At 42.9% G+C, this 18,907-nt stretch overlaps 1 protein-coding gene across 1 annotated transcript; it reads right to left on the bottom strand.

Annotated features, from left to right (window-relative positions):
- Nucleotides 1–6,637: 6,637 nt before the first annotated feature.
- On the bottom strand, nt 6,638–8,908 carry LOC306739374 (fetuin-B-like; the record flags this gene model as incomplete). Its single annotated transcript, XM_079221369.1, has 7 exons — nt 6,638–6,895; nt 7,123–7,257; nt 7,344–7,457; nt 7,646–7,812; nt 8,211–8,289; nt 8,388–8,501; nt 8,711–8,908. 7 exons carry the CDS (start codon nt 8,906–8,908, stop codon nt 6,638–6,640), a joined length of 1,065 nt encoding a protein of 354 aa, XP_079077495.1.
- Between the last annotated feature and the right edge of the window lie 9,999 nt (nt 8,909–18,907).

Raw genomic sequence — 18,907 nt, 5'->3', positions numbered from 1 at the left:
TCGCATTCAGTGTGAACACAGCAGAACTGTAACCCAAATCATAGCACAATATGTGAAAATGCTCTCTACAAAGGTCGGCTTTGATAAAGTGAAGCAGAACAAAGTTAGAGAGGGTTTAGTACAGAGAACATTCAGGCAAGGTCTCCAAAATTTGCGTTGGGGCACATTATATTTCACTTGTATATTACTTATGGTGTTCAATACATCCAAATACAGCAATGTATTGGGGCTTTTTACCATAAAACAAGCTATGATATACAGTGTTATATAAAAATCACTATGCAGGGTTGGTTTTTAAAAGGTAAGGGCACAGATACACACACAGAATTCAGACACTCAAATAGAATGGCGACGGTAAATGCAGAGCACCGTACAGTAGAAAGGGAGTTATTTCGGATGCAGGCCGACTCTTTTTTCACACTAATCTGTCTGAAAATCTTTTCCTCCGTCCACACCAAGCTGCTACCTTTCACATCCCAAAATTGCACTTTAAAAAAGAAAAAAGAAAAAGAGAAAAAAGCCGTCTTGAGGGGATTATTCTGAACACAATTGGCCTCATGTTTCAGTGTGAAACGAAGCATTGCTTTTCTTTCTTGGTGCCAACAAAGTCAGTGCTGGGTCAGTGTGTCAGCAGGAGCCCCGAAGCTCGGGCCCTCTCTCTCTCTCTCTCTCTCTCTCTCTCCTCCTGCATCTATCTCAGAGAGAGAGAGCGCCTTACACATCTTGAGGGCCTCTTAAGCTGAATTAATAATGGCGATTTCAAAGAATGTGGGGCAACGCGAGGAGTAGATCCACTTCTCCTGGGAGAGTTTCCGTGAAGAAGACAGACAAAGGGTGGTGGGGGGACAAATGATGACAGCAATACATTTCTACAGTAATTGTGCTCGGAGCTTTGTTACAACACGGGACATTAACGGAACTGAGAGATCGCAGCTCACCCGGGGGTAGATTACTGCGGGTATAATCTGCCTCTGTTGCACAAACAAAGACAATACATGCAGGCCTCCTGCCGCAGCGTTAATTAACCAATGTGCTCGGACTGCTGTTAAATGGCTCTTTGTTGCGTTTGTTGAGGCAACACATGCGAATGCTGAGGAAAGCACAGCATTCCTTTGAATGCCTTCCTTTCGAATGGCTGAGCTTTTTTTGGGGGGGGGGGCAGAAGATCCCCACACGGAGATGTTTGGTTAAATTATAGGCTTGCAATGAACCCAACAGGCCCAGAAGAAACTTTTCCGAACAACCAACTCCGATACATACCAGACTCATCTTATCGCCTTGGTTTCTTGAGCTATTTCAATGCTTTGCTTGTGACGTCTGTGCCAAAAGGTTTGGAACACTTTCAGTTCATCTAACTCATGTGGCATGAGAGCATTTGGCGGCCAAAAACACTTTATTGAGCATGATAAGGAAGAATGCCACAACAACACATAACATTTGTTCTGATTGGTTGAAAGTCTTGAAATCTGGCACGGACATATACTCTGGGCAAGTATCAAACAGTGCAACTTTAATATTTTTAGATCCTCTTTAAATGTCCCTAAATAGTCAAAGGATTTTGGAAAAATGTGTCTCTTTTTTAAACTGCATATGTGTGCATATATACATGACATTTAACTTGTTAAAATAAGATAAAATAAAATAATGCTGTATTAGTCCGACAGTGGGGAATTGCAGGATTACAGTAGAGACACATAGTAAAATAAAATAAAACAAGTAATATACATAGTAAAACAGTAAAGAATCTACAATAGCAGTATTGTATATACAGACAGAATAAAAATGTATTTCAAATGTATTTATTTTGCACTAGTTGAAGTAATTGAAGTGACCAAAGTGATTGAAGTGTTATTAAGTGATTTTTTTTTGTGATCTACTGCGTGCTCAGCTGGTTGTGCAGCCTGACAGCAGCAGGAAGGAAGGACTTGCGGTACCTCTCCTTCACACACCGGGGGTGAGTTCATCGATACCAAACACTTGATTGTGCTCCTTTCTAAAATACAGCCATGTTGCTATCATACTGTATTTAATCTTATGGAACATGGGACTACTGTTTTTTTTGGTCCTGAATTATAACAAAATATATTGCTATTAAATGAAGGTTAGTATCGTAAGAAAACTCACTTTGACTGAAGGAAACTCAAATATTCAGATGCTGCACAAAGCGTGTCAACTGCAAATACTCACAATAACAAGGCTACAATCCTGATTTCTAGCAGGTAACGTTTACGACGATCATTGCCCTCTGAGTTCAGCATGTGGGCACGCTGACGTTTCCTCATTAGCAGCAAACACAAAGCACAGTTGAGGCTGAGAGGACCCACATTCCCTTTGTGGGGATTTGGTAATAAACCAAAGGTCAAGTTATACGACCGCTAGATGGAAAATCACCACATTACTTTTTATCCTACGGTGAAAATGAAGGTCTCATATATATTACGGCAATCCATCAAATAGTTATTGAGGCACTTCACTTCAAACACATCCTCATGGTGGAACCATAGATAACAAGTCAGGGAATGCACACAATGTGATGGGAGTCGACAAATTGTGTGATATGTTGGGATATTTCAATCTGGCCCAATGCCAGCAAAATACATTTCAGTATGCCCATAATATTGATCAGTCTCAACAGTTTCATACCTTGACCATGGACAGAATATATCAGGAATAGATAATAAAACATATCTCAGCATGTTTATGTCCTGGCGCTCTGCTGCAGGCTGACACAGTAGAGCTGAGAAGCCAAAACACATGTAAGGGTGCCACTATGTGGACACATTATGAAGTGCAGAGCACAACTTCTCTGACCCAAATAATCTATTTGTGAATTTTCTTTGCAAATTCACACAAGAAAAGAAAAGAAACATATCATGAAAAACATGTATACACATATATTCAGTTTCCTTGAACCGCATGTGGCGAGACAAATTAATTCACTCAATGTGATAATTTAGCCTCTGTCTGTGAGCGTTGCATGTTATGCATTCCTTTATTGAGTCCAGAAAATAGAATTTAAACAGGACTGATGACGTGTATATTTTCTCATATAAAGGCTGCTGCTTCTTTGTAGTGAGTTTCCGACTCCTCGGGGCGCTCCGCGTTGTGTGACTGTAAAAATGTGTCACTTTGTTGCTTTGGTAGCCGGAGGACTCTTTTATGAATGAGTAAATAAACCGGTATTCAGCCAGCTTCTCCTGGAGACCGAGGTCCAATAGGATTCTTCTTCTTCCTGAGCCGCTTCACACCCTCTCATATAGTCTACTGAGCACATTGTGTGCTTTGGCCTTAACGGGCCCGTGAAACTGTCGCCACAAATCACAGCAATGCTCTGCTGTTGTGGGCCGATTGACTCAGTCCGGTGTCTAACACACTGCAGTAAACCTATGAAGGGCAAGAGGTGTGATTCATTTTCAAGCTGTTCCAACTCCTCCCCTCTGGGCGGCGCTACAGAGCACTGTACGCCAAAACCACCAGACACAGGAACAGCTTCTTTCCACTGGCCGTCACTCTGATGAACAATTAATCAGACTCCTCCATCTGCACTACTTGCACTACTCTGTTGTCATTAATGTCTTTTTTTATATTAATCCTGTTTATTGTATATTATATGTATATATGTACAATGAGAGCTACGTGAAACCGGAGTCAAATTCCTGGTATGTGTAGACACACATGGCCAATAAAGCTGATTGTGATTGTTATCATGATGCTCTCTGTGCAGACGCCTCTGTGATGTCATGCTGCGACTTCAGCCTATATGCACCGCGATTGACGTGTAGTAATGCAAGCCTCAGTGGTCGAAAAAGTTCTCAAATTCATTACTTAAGTAAAAGTAGCAGGATTTAATTTACATTTGGTATTTATTTATTTATTTTCACAATAAAAAAAGTACAACTCGTTTGCAGAATAGGCCCTTTCATATGTTCTTATGAACAGGTCCACCTGCTGCATGTGGAATGTAGACTTCCATACAGGGCCGGAGTGGGGCCAATTTTCAGCCCGGGAATTTCAGGATGCACTTAAGATGAGAAGTTAACAAAAAATATTCCACTCTTTCACAAGGATAGGTTGATAAATTAACAAAAGCAGAAATAAAATAAATAAAACATTTGAAACGTATCGCACTCTTCAACAAAGAGGCATATTGAACTAATGTTTACAGTTCAACTCACAGTACAGTATACACTTACATTGTGAATAGCACCAACAGCATCTACAGCATCAGTAACCGCCTAAGCAGTGCACTGCTTTCAGCCACTGGATCTATAACTGTGTCGTTGCTAATAGACATGAGGATTTCCTTCTCTGTGCACATTAACATGAACGCCTCCAAGTTGTCCTGCCTCAATGAGCTTCGTAGCATATTCTTCACACATTTTAAGGTTGAGAAGCTTCTCTCACATGCAACCTGTGTGATGGACAAAGTCAACATAAACTTATATGCTAACCCAATGACAGGATAAGCATCTGTGAGGAGGTTGTACTGTGAGAGTATTAAATGGACACAAATGGACACATCTTATCTGCTGCTCCGAAGCTACAAAGAAAAATTAAGAGTCATAGAGGCTGCGGTGTCAGAATGCGGAACGTGTGTAGCCAACTTAAGAGAAGATGGACTAACGTGACAAATGTCCACAAATAAAATTCTCGACCGGCCTAGAAGTGAAGCGGCCCACCGGGAAAACTCCCAGTACTCCCTATGGCCAATCCACCACTGCTTCCATATGTATTGCTGGGTAGCAAATGCACTAAATATAGTGCAATAGAACCTACAATATTTCCCCAAATGCCTATGATCTGCAAATGATTGCAACTTGATCAGCAAAAAGAAAAGAAAAATCAATTTGTGCACACTTTCTCTGCTGTTCAATCGTAATGTTGTATATATTGTAAGAACAACAGCTCTATTTAAACTAGATGTTAAATGTGTTTGAAAGAGATGAAGCGGATCACAAGATAAGTGCCGTGACCCGGATTCGAACCGGGGTTGCTGCGGCCACAACGCAGAGTACTAACCACTATACGATCACGGCGAGCTAGATTGGTGTCTCTCTATTACAGAGGGGCAGCTTTATGACGCAGCTTGATGACGCAGTGGTGAAAGGAGACGCTGTAACAGGGTAACTGCTGTTTCGTTTTTTTCTGTATAATTATGTGTCATTGCACATGAATATAATTATTATCTGAGCTTTCTGTTTGTTGGAGGATATTTTATAGATCAGCAAGAACATGTGAAGGGATTTTTAATTACAAAAAACGTGGCGAATAATCCTGTCATTATGTAACTGTAACAAACAACAACTTAAACAATTTAAAGATAATGTTGTGTTTGCAAATCACAAAAATAGAAAAATATGCATGTAGCTAAAAAACATATTTAAATAGTTACAGTCTATGTGCAACTATTTCGTCAGCTCTGTTATCATGCAGCGTCGATTCGAGTTACGCTGGGTGGTAAAAAGGTGACAATATATTTGGATAATAAGAAATGATAACTGAAGTTATGATAAAATATAATTTTTTGAGCAAAGTTTCACACCACAGCGAATACTTCCTCGTTGAACATGATTCAGCACACAACTGAATAACTGTTTTAATAATAGTCTGTTTTTCGGTGAGTGAAACCCACTTCAAGCTAACGACATGCAAATATAATAACTGCTCCTGCACTGTATATATTTCACCTCACATATATTCTCATATATTACAATATCTACCATTCTGTGGACAGTAAGAAACAAATGGAATAAACCATAAAACAAAGTGTTTTCCAGCTTCATTGTGCTGTAATAAACTACTATTTAACAGCAATTAGTACTATTAAGACACAAAGTACGGGAAGTAAAGTCAGTGTAAATGTTTCAGACAAATATTCAGTCAAATATTTGATTCATTTTAAATTAGTGATGCTGAAACATCTGTGAGCGTTTATCCTTCACAATAATCAATAGAAATCAGAGTCTGACACTGTGTAAAAACACTACATTAGCAACAATGTAGTGTTTTTAAGTGTTTGTCACTCATTACGTTTGTCTTTCAATTTGGGGCTCTAATCACACTCTAAGTTGTGGAAATACATTTCCCATGAAGCTCTGGGAGATGTAAACAGGAGGTATAATACTGTCAATCTGAGTTCTGTTTTACTTTTCTCTGGCAACTTACCTTTTAAAGTAGGCCAGAATAAATACACTATTAGCACTTCCTGTTTGCAATGTTGTCATGCACAGACACCTGTCACTGGATTAGAAAACTTATTTTTCAATGGCTCCGAAGCGCATTCATGGACATTTATTCACAGAGTATCTTTGCCTCACAAAGTTCCTTCCCATCCGCTTCCCCCTCTCCTTCAACTCTCATTCTCAAATAACCATTAAATTGTAATTTAAAGCAGACAAATAAAACATTTTTAAATGTCCCGACAGAATCCCTTCCAGAGATGTTTGGAGAAACGGCTGAATAATTCCCATGTTATGTGTAAAATTAACTCACTATGTCAATTCTTTAATCAAACAATCAGTTTATTTACAAGGATGACTAACTGCCCTCCCATATTTGACTTCGAGGTTACAATTTGCTGTCTTTCTGAACTAATTATCGGCCGATCAGTAGATCCGCTGCCCTGGCTCCGGACCAATCAGAGCTTCAGTCTGTCCAAGCCCAGCCGGTGTCTGCGTGGGCCGGGGCAGGCGCTCGCTGCCGGGGTGGATCGGAGCGGGGCGGGCCGGTCCACCACAGTCCCGAGGGCCCCCCGGGGCTCCGAGGGCGCGAGGTCGGCGCTGGCTGCGACCGAGTGCGTGTGCTCGTGCGGGTGCAGGTGTGTGTGGTTGTGGTGCTGATGCCCAGTGTGTCCGCTGTCTGCTTTCGCATGGGCCTGCTCCTCCACAGCGGCAGCCTAAAGAAGAGGGACAAGGAAGTAATGGTTTCTCAGAAGACGGTAAAGGACCCTTTGGATGAGAGTGGAGAGACTGGCCATACACTTAGCTGCAACATGGTCTTTTTCCTCTTGACAAACAGTCTTTCATTCAGTGATAAAACTATACCAGTGACTTGAACTTTGAAGAAAAGCTCTACTCGCTTGTGCCCGTTTGAATTGCGGGAGAACGGATCCGACGCGGTCACCTGAGGTTCGTAGATCTCACACTTCACATCGACAGGCTTCCGGTTCCGAAGCGAGCTGCCCTTCTTTCCGGCAGGCAGTCGGACTTCAAACGGGTCCTCGTGGGCCACGTGCGAGCCCAGACAGAAGCCTCTATGCTGAGCGAGAAGACAAGCCAAAGAACAGGTGAGCCTGGATCTGCAACATGGTGGCATCCGAAAAGGTTCAACAGTGTGCGACTCACCGCAAACTGACAGTCCATAGGTGGGCAGCTGCTCAGCTCACTGGCCTCTGCTGTATTTAAACACACCGTCTCCACGATGGTGAACTCCACAAAGTAGGATGGACCAACAACCCACTGACAAAGCACACACACACGACGCACACACGTGTGTTGGAATACTGCACAATTATCATATTTTATTAAAAAAATAACGTGGAAAAGTCTAGTTTTAGATATTCAAGATTTCTAAAACTTTCTCACAAAAAAAGAAAAAACTCGTCCCTGATGCTTTTTTTACTTGACGAATTTGTGTTTTTCTTCACCTGTGAACTGGCTCTCGTGACGTTCTCCAGAGTAAAGTAGTTGGCCAGCCGGCTCTCCTCGTTGAACCTCTGTAGTGATAGGTTGGCCGTCTCCTTGACGACGGGCTCGTTGAGGTTCTCAGCGGTGGGACAGTCCGGACACACATCCACCACTGCAGTGGCGGGAACTAAACACAAGCATTAACAGGGTCAAAGGTCAACGGAAAGTATCTGAGAGTGTGCGTTGAGGATTTAAAACCTCTTTCAGCATCTCTCGCTCCTTGCTACACCCAAAAAGTGTTCTACACTTTGCGCAAAAAAATTATAACTCTGAATTATCACTCATGGATGACATGTTTACTTGCCTTTAGGGAGGGACAGAGCATATACTGTAAATACTGTATATAGAGAGAGAATTCAATGGATGTCAGCGTCTTTAATTTCACACCTCACTAACGTTTGTGAAATCAAAGCGGCCAACAAAATAGACTTGCAGCACATTATCACAGAGAATGTGTGTGTGTTTGTGTAATTAAATGAATGATGAAAAAGAAAAACGGGATTCTAAATGAATCCATTGCTCTACCTTCACGCAGTGCACAGGAGTAGCTGTGAAGTTTGACTTGAGAGTCGACGGAGGCCGACACCTCACACTCTCCATACACCTGAGGGACACACACACATCCTGGGTTATAGCGGGACCTTGGGTTAAAAAACAAAAACACAAATTGTGTTGATCTTGAAGAGTGAAAATGCCACTTACTGGAACGTCTCCGATATCTCGGACTTCGCATTGTTTCCATGGCCTCCTGCTGGTGATGTGGCATTTGGTCTCCATGACATCAAGGGTCAGTTTGTAGAAGGACCCACCTGTCTCCTGGAAAGACACGCACACACACACACACACACACACACACACACACACACACACGCACACACACACACACACTTTAATGTTTCTTGTTTCCATGGTTGTTTTCCTCTTTCTGCAAATACTGTTGCATCTTTCCAGGCGCAAGACAGAGTAGAACTCGGTTCATTTGTGTGTGTGTGTGTGTGTGTGTGTGTGTGAGAGTTCGCCCTCACCTTTCCATGAGCGTGAGAGATGTCGTACAGTCTGTTGAGGCTCAGGATGTATCCGTCTGTCCGGTCCTGGTTGATCTGCTCCAGGGCCTCTTCCGCCACCCTCACCACTTCAAGGCTGCTGCAGCCCGGAGGGTCCGGCATGGCTCTTCCCCCCTGCTGCAGCAAAGCCAGACATAGGACCAGAAGGTGCACTCTCATCCTCTAACACGCACAGACACAAACACAGATTAGGCCAAACAAAAACCAGGATTTAACCCAATTTAATCACTAAAGCCTATCCTGCCGGCTCATTTAACATTTAGACTAGCGCAGGCCCCGGTTTGTAAATCTTCCCCGTAATCCTAGTTTTTCCAGACAGGGTTTGGACGGAGGCTGATGCTGGACTTTCCCCTCTCTCTCAAAGGATGAGCAAACAGTTGCTATCTGCTGCTCTGTCGGCCAATGGCTGGCTCGGACTGGCTGAGTGGTCATAGTGCACTGGGGACAGTTACGAGAACTAGGAGACAAAACGGAGAAACTTTGCGAACGGTTACTTCTGCTTAAGCCACTTCTCCGCTGTCCATTTGCATGTTAATTATTTTCCAAACTCCCTTTGTCACAAAAATGTAGCTAAATCCAAAGCTATTGTTCTGTTTTTTTACTCCCCCGTGCAGCACTGCATCATAGGGCAAATAGTACTATGAGTCACTTCATCCTTCATTCACTCAGTCCGACATCAGTGACTGAGCTTTAAGCTTACAAGTACACTAGTATACTTTAAATGTGTTTCAATTTTGGGCTTTGTGTGTGTGTGTGTGTGTGTGTGTGTGTGTGTGTGTGTGTGTGTGTGTGTGTGTGTGTGTGTGTGTGTGTGTAAAATATAGGACAGGACACAAAAGGACAGGAGAGTAGAGAATTATGAAGCAGGAGTGTTGAAAGGAGTTTCTGGGACATTTCTGAACTTTTAAGTCTCCGTTGCTGTATTTCTTTAACAAGCAAAAAATAAAAGCTTTTCAACAACTAATGCAATTGGCTTTATGTAATCATGTCAGACTTGAAACCCTCCTGTGATCTCAGCTGATCATACAAAAATACATGAGCACATATTTGTACACAAGTGCAATTATTGAACATTTTAGTTGGAAATTACAAAATGAGTGGGTTCTGTTAAAGGGCGATAGGACACAGATAAGAGCTGTTTGCTGATGTGACCAATAAGTCGACAAAGCAAATGCACACAGTGTAGTTTGTTCTGGTAAATGTTAAAAAAAATGCTACAAAAAATTCACAATCGTATTTGAGTACCCAAACTGCACCAAATGTCACTGACTGGTCCTTCAAGCAATATTACTATTACTATAATATTATATTATTCACACAATTTTCATGTAATGGTTGCCAATATATTCAAAATTGACTTGGTCCAATACATGTTGGCCCATAATTTAAGAACATATCATATCATTGCATATACAAATGTCAAATCCATGTCATTCTATGACATTTTATTTGGTGCTACTACACCATGACCCATTTCAATGGAACATATCTTTGGTCGTGAGCCTAATTCACTTGACCTTTATAGTCTATCCCTCCTTTTTGTGTGTGTTTGTGCTTCAGCTTTGTATCCCTCTTTTCTCTTGTACACATAAGAAAGGTAGAAGATGAAGACGCTAAACTCAGACGGGCATCAAGGAAAACAATTGATGCTCCGAATTGGTTTAAATATAATTAAAAAAAGAAAAGATTATTTCAAATGCATTATTTACATGATGTATTGCAGGTACACATGAACATGGATATTATCAGAGTCTGTTAAAATATTTTTTTTTCGCAAATTGATAATCACCAAATAAATGCATCTGCTGCTTGTCACACCATCACAAGCTTTTGAAAGATGATTTTCTTGGCCAAATGTTTGACGAACATTACAAAACATTACAAAACACAGTAAAGTTTGCCTGCTGAATTGTATAGTTCCTCCATGTGAATGTTGCCATGTGGTGTCTGAGGATTCCAAAAACAATATTACCAGTATAGTGATTGTATTATTTTATTATTATACATCTCCAATTACTTTGAACACAGTGGCGGGCCGTGGATTTTCTACCTGCGCCTTCAGTCATAGTCTGAAGTGGCAGTAGGTGGCTAGAAGGCCTCTCCCTGTAGTTTAAACCGCTAATCTACCAGAGAAACAGGTGAAATGTGATTGGATGAGCGCTCAGATCCTTAAACATTGGTCACTAGCAGGCTGGAAGCTCCTTCCTTCAGGCAGAGCAACAGAGGAAGCTGTGCAATGAGAAAATAAGCTAATAGGGAAACATAATTATAATACATGTAGTGTATTTGTGAAAAACAATTACACTATAAAATAGCTATAACTTTGTGATTCTGTTTGGGCCAGCAGAGAAGCCTTAGCAGGCCCAGATGCCCCACCACTGCTTGAACATGGGGTCCTCAGAGAAGATATTCTCCACCAGGGTTTCCCCCGCCGCTGCAGGGGAGCAATTGGCTGAGAGCGTTCTGGGGAAAGGCAAGATGGTGGGCTCCATCTGTCCGGGGATCTGGGGGTCTTCCTTGAGGGGCAGGGTGACTCCCACCTCGGCCTCTGGATGTGAGTCGCTACAAGGCAGGATCACGGCCTGGCCCATGGCGGGCAGATCCCTCACCCTGCCCTTCTTCTCTTCCTCAGCACACTGGAGAACACATAAAGATACAATTTACGATGTATTGTATCTAAAGCTGTGGGTGAATTTAATTGATAGAAAGATATGTGTCAACCTTACTACATCCACCATGGTTATAAAGCATACAGACATAACATGAACTGTTTCAGAATAATGCAAAGCTATCAAGAATTCTAGTTGATCACAACTGGGATCCGATTTTTTGATGTCTGGCTATTGTGTGTCTTTTCTAAATCAACACCTTAAAGAAATCAGGCAGTGTGAGACAAATGATCAAGTCCTTGCCCCCAAATCTCAGCAATTTCGATTTCATGATTGCCAAAACTATAAAAATAAAACATGAGTTACTGTTAATGGAAGAAAGAAAAGATGAATCAACATATGCTTTTTACTTTTACTCCAGAAAGTAGAAAATAGAAGAAGTAAATCAATGTGACGCTGTGTTTTTTTACCATGGCTGAGCAAGTCTTACCTCGGGCTCATAGATCTCACAATCTACATTGATGTCACCAGAGGGAAAGTCCCAGAGAGATCCCCTACAGAAGCCTTTGTGCTGAGGAGAGAAGAACATGAAAAAACAAGAGAGGAGAGCCTGTGGCTTCACTGGAGTTGAATAGTTAAACAAACTGAATTCTCATAATATACCCGCTGACTATGAGGAGAAAGAGCAGAGTGCTTCGTTAGGTTACAGCACTAAAAACTCAAATAGTCCCCCGATTTATTAAACTTACAACTTACAAAGCTAGAATGAAAATGTGACCTTAATACAAGCAAAATACAGTTGGCACATAATAAGTATAAAATAAGGGTAAAATAAACAACCCATTTGAGCATGATGAATGTTCAAATGTGAAATAACAGTTAGTCATGACTCACAGTGAACTCGCATTCCAGTAATGGGCACGGATCAGCTGCTCCTGCACTACTGAGACAGGTGGTCTCCTGGATGGTGTACTCTACATTGTAATACATCGACATGGCCATCTGGACACACACAGAAAAAAGGAAGAAAAAAAATAATTTTTAAGTCAGGAAAAGGCACATAGAGAATGATGCTACATTTGTTGTAGAACCTTTCAAACATTTTTAAATCAATAACTGACATGAATCCAGGTCACAGGAATAAACTTTTTGTTTTTACAGTGTGGAAACATACCCCAGCACTGGCACGGTTGACTTTGAGCAGAGCGAAGCGTCTGGTCAATCCGCCCTCACGGTTGAACTTCTCCAGCGAGAGGGACACAACCTCTTGGGCCTTAGCATCATCAATGCCGATCAAAGACGGACAATCAGCACAAAACCTACCCAACCTGGCTGCAGAGACTGACCGGAGAGAAAAATCACAAAATAGATTTTAGAGACAAGTTGTAAATAAGAGCAATCTATCACACATCTAAGTTATTAAGAGCCAAGTCAAGCTAAACTAAAAAAAAGATGAGTCACTATCACCCAAAATACACAAGTGGGCCGAGATATCTTACTCAGCATTTTTATTTTCTTACCTGGTCTGACAATACAGTTGTACTTATAGAGACGCTCCACCCTGTGCACTTTACTGATGTAGATGGCAGCTTTGCACTGTCCATACACCTGCAAAGACAAATACATTAATAAGCACATGCCTTATTTTAGTGTGCTGCACAAAGACTTGACTTATATATATATATTTTTTTTTTTACTGTGTTATTGTATCTAAAGAAGTCTTACGTCTTCTTCTCCTGCTAATTTAAGAACCACTCGTTAAGGAGGTGAATATTAAAGCAGTGAGACATGTTGATTTAAGACTTGACAAAATAAATACTCTGTGCGCATGAATGTGGACTTTGATTTCCACCCTGTTCAGGAGTGTGTGCGTGTGTTTTCTAACCGGTGTGTTGAAGGAGTCACGAGGCTCACAAGCCTTCCTGTCCTTCTTGAGAATACTGCAGTCGGTCTCCACAACATCCAGAGTCAGGTAGAACACCATGCCATTCTCACCCTGTAAAGCACACACAAGGACACAATACCAGTGGAGGAACGTGGGTTTTAGAACAAGGCCTTCAATGACGTGTGACCACATCAGGTGTGGACTGGGGAAGGAAAAAAAGAGTGCCCCGGGTTTTCCTGTCAGACCGACCAGCGCGTGTATTGAACACGGCGCGCTGCCCACTACACGACACGTTCATATAGACTGTCATGTGTGTCACTCTACTGTACTGACGGTTGAAGAACAGGCTGAGGATGATAAACTGAATGCTGATGCCTATTGTGCATTGGCGCCGCTTCTTGACAATACGAGCTTGGGACTAATATTTAGAGACACGAAGGACAAGGGCCAAGAGAGCTTCAAATTGTTCAAAGAACACTACATCGGAAAAGGTAGACCCCGGATTGTTTCCTTGTACATAACAATGACTGCGCTGAAGAAAGCTGACAACGAGACTGTAACCGACACGGCGATTACGGCACTCAGGGGTGCAGGTGAAGCACCAAGTGAGGGACTGATGATGGCGATGGTCATGAGGGGGTTACCGGAGAAGTACAAGCCGTTCACACTGATGGTGACGCATGGCTCAGCAGACATGACGCTTGGAGAGTTCAAGGCAAAGTTGAGAAATTTCGAGGCTTCAGAAGACTCAGACCCAGTCGCGGAAGAGGCGGGAGAAAGGGTGCTGAGGGCCCAAGCGGCGCCAAGGAAAAAGCTTGGGCCAGTGGAGATAGTGTGTTGGCAGTGCGGAGAAAAAGGGCCACAGAAGGGATGACTGCACAGAGAAAGTTTGGTGTAGTTTTTGCAAAAGCAGGGGGCACACAGACTGCTCAATGAAGGAGCGTGAACGAAGCACCCGGTGTGCGTGTGTCCAAAATGGAGGCGACGGCGGTGGCCGTAGAGCAGGTCGTGAACAAGATGGCGCCCGGGAAGCCACGGGAGGAGAAGACCGCACCTTCAGGGCACACAGAAAATGCCAGCCTCTCGGGGCAGCGGCTACAGACCCAGAGAAAGGGACTGATCGTGGACACGGGCGCGTCGTCCCACATCATCAACGACAGGAGCAAATTCAAGGGCTTCGACAGCACCTTCAAGCCGGAGAGACACAGCATGGAGCTGGCAGACGGGAAGCGTACCGTCGGGGTGGCGCAAGGCAGGGGAGATGCACAAGTATGCCTCATAAACAGCGAGGGGCGCCGGTGTGCAGTGACTTTAAAGAACGCCCTCTACATCCCCTCGTACCCCCGAGAACTCTTATCAGTGAAGTCTGCTACCTCTCACGGTGCCAAAGTGATCTTCGACGAAGGTAAAGATGTCATAGTGATGCCGGGTGGCCCAAGGTATAATATTTATGTATGTAAGAGAATGTACTACTTGCAAACCCAGTGTGATATAGATGATGTGTGTCATGTCAGCTATGACATCCAGACATGGCATGAGATAATGGGTCACTGCAATTACGAAGATATCTTGAAACTGCAGGATGTAACAGAAGGCATGCACATTAAAGATGAAAAGCGTAGGCCTGATAAAGAATGTGCAGTGTGCATAGAGATCCACTGATAAGGTAAAGACACCACTTGAGCTGGTGAACACAGACCTAACTGGTCCAGTAAACAATGAGTCCATAGATGGTTTCAAGTACATGCAGTCTTTCACAGATGTGTGTACGGGGGCAGTGTTTGTTTACTTCCTGAAAGCAAAAAGTGATGCAGTTCAGGCCACTGAGAAGAACCTGGCAGATGTAGCGCCTTATGGCACTGTGAAATGCATTAGATCAGATAACGGGACTGAATTCACTAACAGAGAGTTTCAGACACTACTGAGAAAGAACAAAATCAGACACGAGACTTCCTGTCCTTACTCCCCGCACCAGAATGGGACAGCGGAAAGGGAAGGGCGCACTCTTTTTGAGATGGCCAGATGTAAGCTTATCGACAGTGACCTACCTAAAAGTTTTTGGCACTATGCCATCCAGGAAGCAGCCTATACCAGGAACCGGTGCTTTAACAAACACACAGGCACTACTCCATATACAGCACTGACAGGTAAAAGATGCAATCTAGCCAGGGTACATACGTTTGGCTCAGTGTGCTATGCCTACCAGCAAGACAGAGGAAAACTAGATTCGTGTGAGAAAGGACTCTTTGTAGGGCATGACAAGGGCAATCTAGTTTACAACCCCGGTAAAGGAAAAGTGCAGAAGCACAGACTGGTAAAGTTTGTCACCAAGACAACCTGTGAAAACGAGACTCAGACACAGGAGCTAGGACTGGACCCCAAAGTAGATTGTGACGAGAGCATAGTGTACTGAGCACAGATGTACAGGCTGACGGTCCACAGTCAGCACCAGGGGATGATGGCAAGAAGCACCATAGGGTGACGTCAAATGCCTCAGACAGTGGGAGATATCCCACCAGAGAGCGTAAACCCCCGGGGTATCTGAGAGATTATACTGTGGAAGATACTGATGATGACAGTACACTCATTAGTGTAGATTATTCCTACCGAGCAGTTTGTGGTGTACCTCTGACCTTTAAAGAGGCCATGACATCAACTGACTCGGGAAAGTGGAAGGAAGCGATGGGCGAGGAGATGAAGTTCCTAGAGGACAACCAGACTTTTACCCTGACTAAGTTACTAGAGGGCAGGAAGACAGTGGGAGGAAGATGGGTATACTCGATCAAAGATGACATTGACGGACACGACCAGTACAAAGCTAGGTTTGTAGCGAAAGGATACAGTCAGCGAGCAGGGATAGATTATGGCGAGACATTCTCACCAACAGCCAATCTTACAAGTATACGGGTAGTGATGGCAGCCCAAGACGATTTTATCTGGCATCAAATGGACGTGAAAACAGCCTATCTGCATGCCCCCATTGATCGAGATATCTACATGGAACAACCTGAAGGTTACAAAAAAGAGGGAGAGAAGCTAGTGTGTAAACTAGAGAAATCAATTTATGGCCTGAAGCAGTCGGGGCGTAATTAGAATGAGATGCTCCACACATGTCTAGTAGATGACAACTTCACTCAGAACCCGACACAAAAAAAGTCTAAAGAGGCAGGGAAGGTAATAGTAGTTATCTGGGTGGATGATCTTATCATTGCAGCCAGCAGCAACAAGGGTCTAGAGAAAGTGAAAAACATGTTGTCTACCAGATTTAAAATGAAGGATCTAGGTAGGTTGAAGTATTTTCTGGGCATGGACTTCAGTGTAAAAGTGTCACAAAAGAGGTATGTTGAAAAGAGACTGGAACGTTTCGACTAGGGCTGCAACTAACGATTATTTTAATAATCGATTAATCGGTTGATTATTTTTTCGATTAAACGATGAATCGGATAAGAAAAAAAATATATCAAAAAAACATTCCTCCTCTGTTGCTCTATGAAGGCTTCTTCCTGTTTCCCCTGTGAAAGGGTTTTTACTATCTTTATTTGGGGAGTTTTTCCTGATCTGATGTGAGGTCCCGGGACAGGATGTTATGTTACAGATTGCACATTTTAATTTGTGATTTTGGGCTATATAAAATAAACTGAATTGAATTGAATATTCACACACTCCTCAATGCTGCACACTTTACTTGCGTGAGTATACACATCGAACTATTTGTGATAGTTCGCTTCATTCCGTGAAAGGGAATATTTCTGTGTTTGGCATACTGTGACACTATCTCACTTTCAAACGGCGCCATATTTTCATTAAATCAAATTGAGAAGTTGAAAATGTTCCTCGCGGCTTGTCATTCAGGGGTGATGGTGAGTCCTGCAGCCAGACCAGTTGAACCACTGCCCCAGACCACATGCATGTTCTTAGAAGACTTATGTCCTTCTCAACTGTGACAAAAAAGCTTTGAACAAAGTTAATATAATAACGTGTGTTTAATCTTTGTCTTTGTTATTTTCATCTATTAAGTTTGATCTGTGATAGAGTAATGTGGGTTTCTTAACCCTAATTTATGTCGTAGTAACAGAGACATTTTAATTTGGCTCATGGGGGGGTATGATGTGGCTCTTTGCGGGAACACAGTAAAAAATGTGGCTTTTAGTCTCTGACTGGTTGGCCACCCCTGGTCTAGGCCTACAGGCATATAGTGACGCAGACTGGGCTGTGGACGCTAGTGACAGACGCAGTATCACCGGCTATTGTGTGGGTATGGGTAAAGACAGCTCCTTAGTCTCTTGGAAAACCAAGAAGCAACCCATGGTAGCATTATCCACATGCAAAGCCGAGTACATGGCTCTAGCTCTAACAATACAGGAGTGTATTTATTTGGAGTAACTACTGGGAGGCATAGTTACCTATGTGTATAAGAAAACTGTTGTTTATGAGGACAACCAGGGAACAATTGCGCTTGCCAGGAACCCTGTGTGTAGACAAAGATGTAAGCATGTGGACATTAAATATCACTTCATTAGGTCTACCATAAGGGAAGATAAGATGTCACTTGCTTACTGTCCCACAGACGACATGGTCGCAGATGTTATGATAAAGCCCGCCTCCAGACTAAAGCTGAGGATTTTTGCAGGAGTCATGTTTGGTGTGTAAAAATGTTGACATTTGAATATGCCATTTTTGTTTGATTTGTTTATTTGGTTATGTAAAAGTTATAGAATATACATGTCATTCATAAGTGGGAGTGTTGAGAGTTGATAAATGAATGGATGCATGTAATTATATTTGTTCAGGAGGAGGCGCTGTTGCACCTCCATATGGCATGAAGTCACATGACACCACTTCCTTATAAGGGGGATGTTCGCTCTCCCCTCTCTCTCTCTGTTTGTACCTGACTCACGGAAGAGCAGCTTGTAGCAAATAAACAATGCAGTACATTGATGGCTGAAGAGACAAATGTCTGAACATCCGTTGATTCCTCAGAATTATTATTCCGCTGTGCAGGTAGCCAAAAGGTATAGGCCTACCTATTAACAGCTACAATACCGTAACCCTTGTGAGAAGAGATTTACCATTTTTTATTTCCTCCTAATAGCACCTGTAAAGTTACAAAACGCGCCGCGGGCGCCACCGTAAACAACGCACCCTCCGCCTCCCAGCACCATCTGCCTCCTCAGATTCAGCACCATCTTCTGCTTCTCCAGCAGAACCTCTAGCCAGCACCACCAGTGTCTGGACTCTTCGGCAATGTTAATCACTTTGACAAGAAGAAAAGGCGCGGCCACTGTTCCATTACGCAGCGCTCGCCTCGCGATGTTGTGCATCCTGGCAGACAGACTTGACCAGCCCAAACCCGTCGGAGCCAACAGGGGACATCAGAGAGGATTTCGTCTTGTCCTTATTCTTATCTGGTACTATGCAGCCACTGCCAAGGACAAGGGCCGACTGCTACGTGTCATTAGCTCTGCAGAAGGTGATTTGGCCTCAATCTGGCAAAACCTCATGCCACATAATTAGTTTTGTCTACCCCCATTTACAACATTTCACATTTATGCACAGTACAATAAGCGAATGGACAGTTGTTTTTGATGACGTCGCTGCATCTTCAGATCGCAACAAATAAATGTAAAGTGCTTTGACGGATATGGATTTGACCCGTAATTGTAA

The sequence above is a fragment of the Taurulus bubalis genome (genome assembly GCF_910589615.1).
Source record: "Taurulus bubalis genome assembly, chromosome: 7".
Lineage (NCBI taxonomy): Eukaryota > Metazoa > Chordata > Actinopteri > Perciformes > Cottidae > Taurulus > Taurulus bubalis.
Note: the sequence above shows the minus strand (reverse complement) of the source record. Positions and strands in the feature narration are given on the sequence as shown.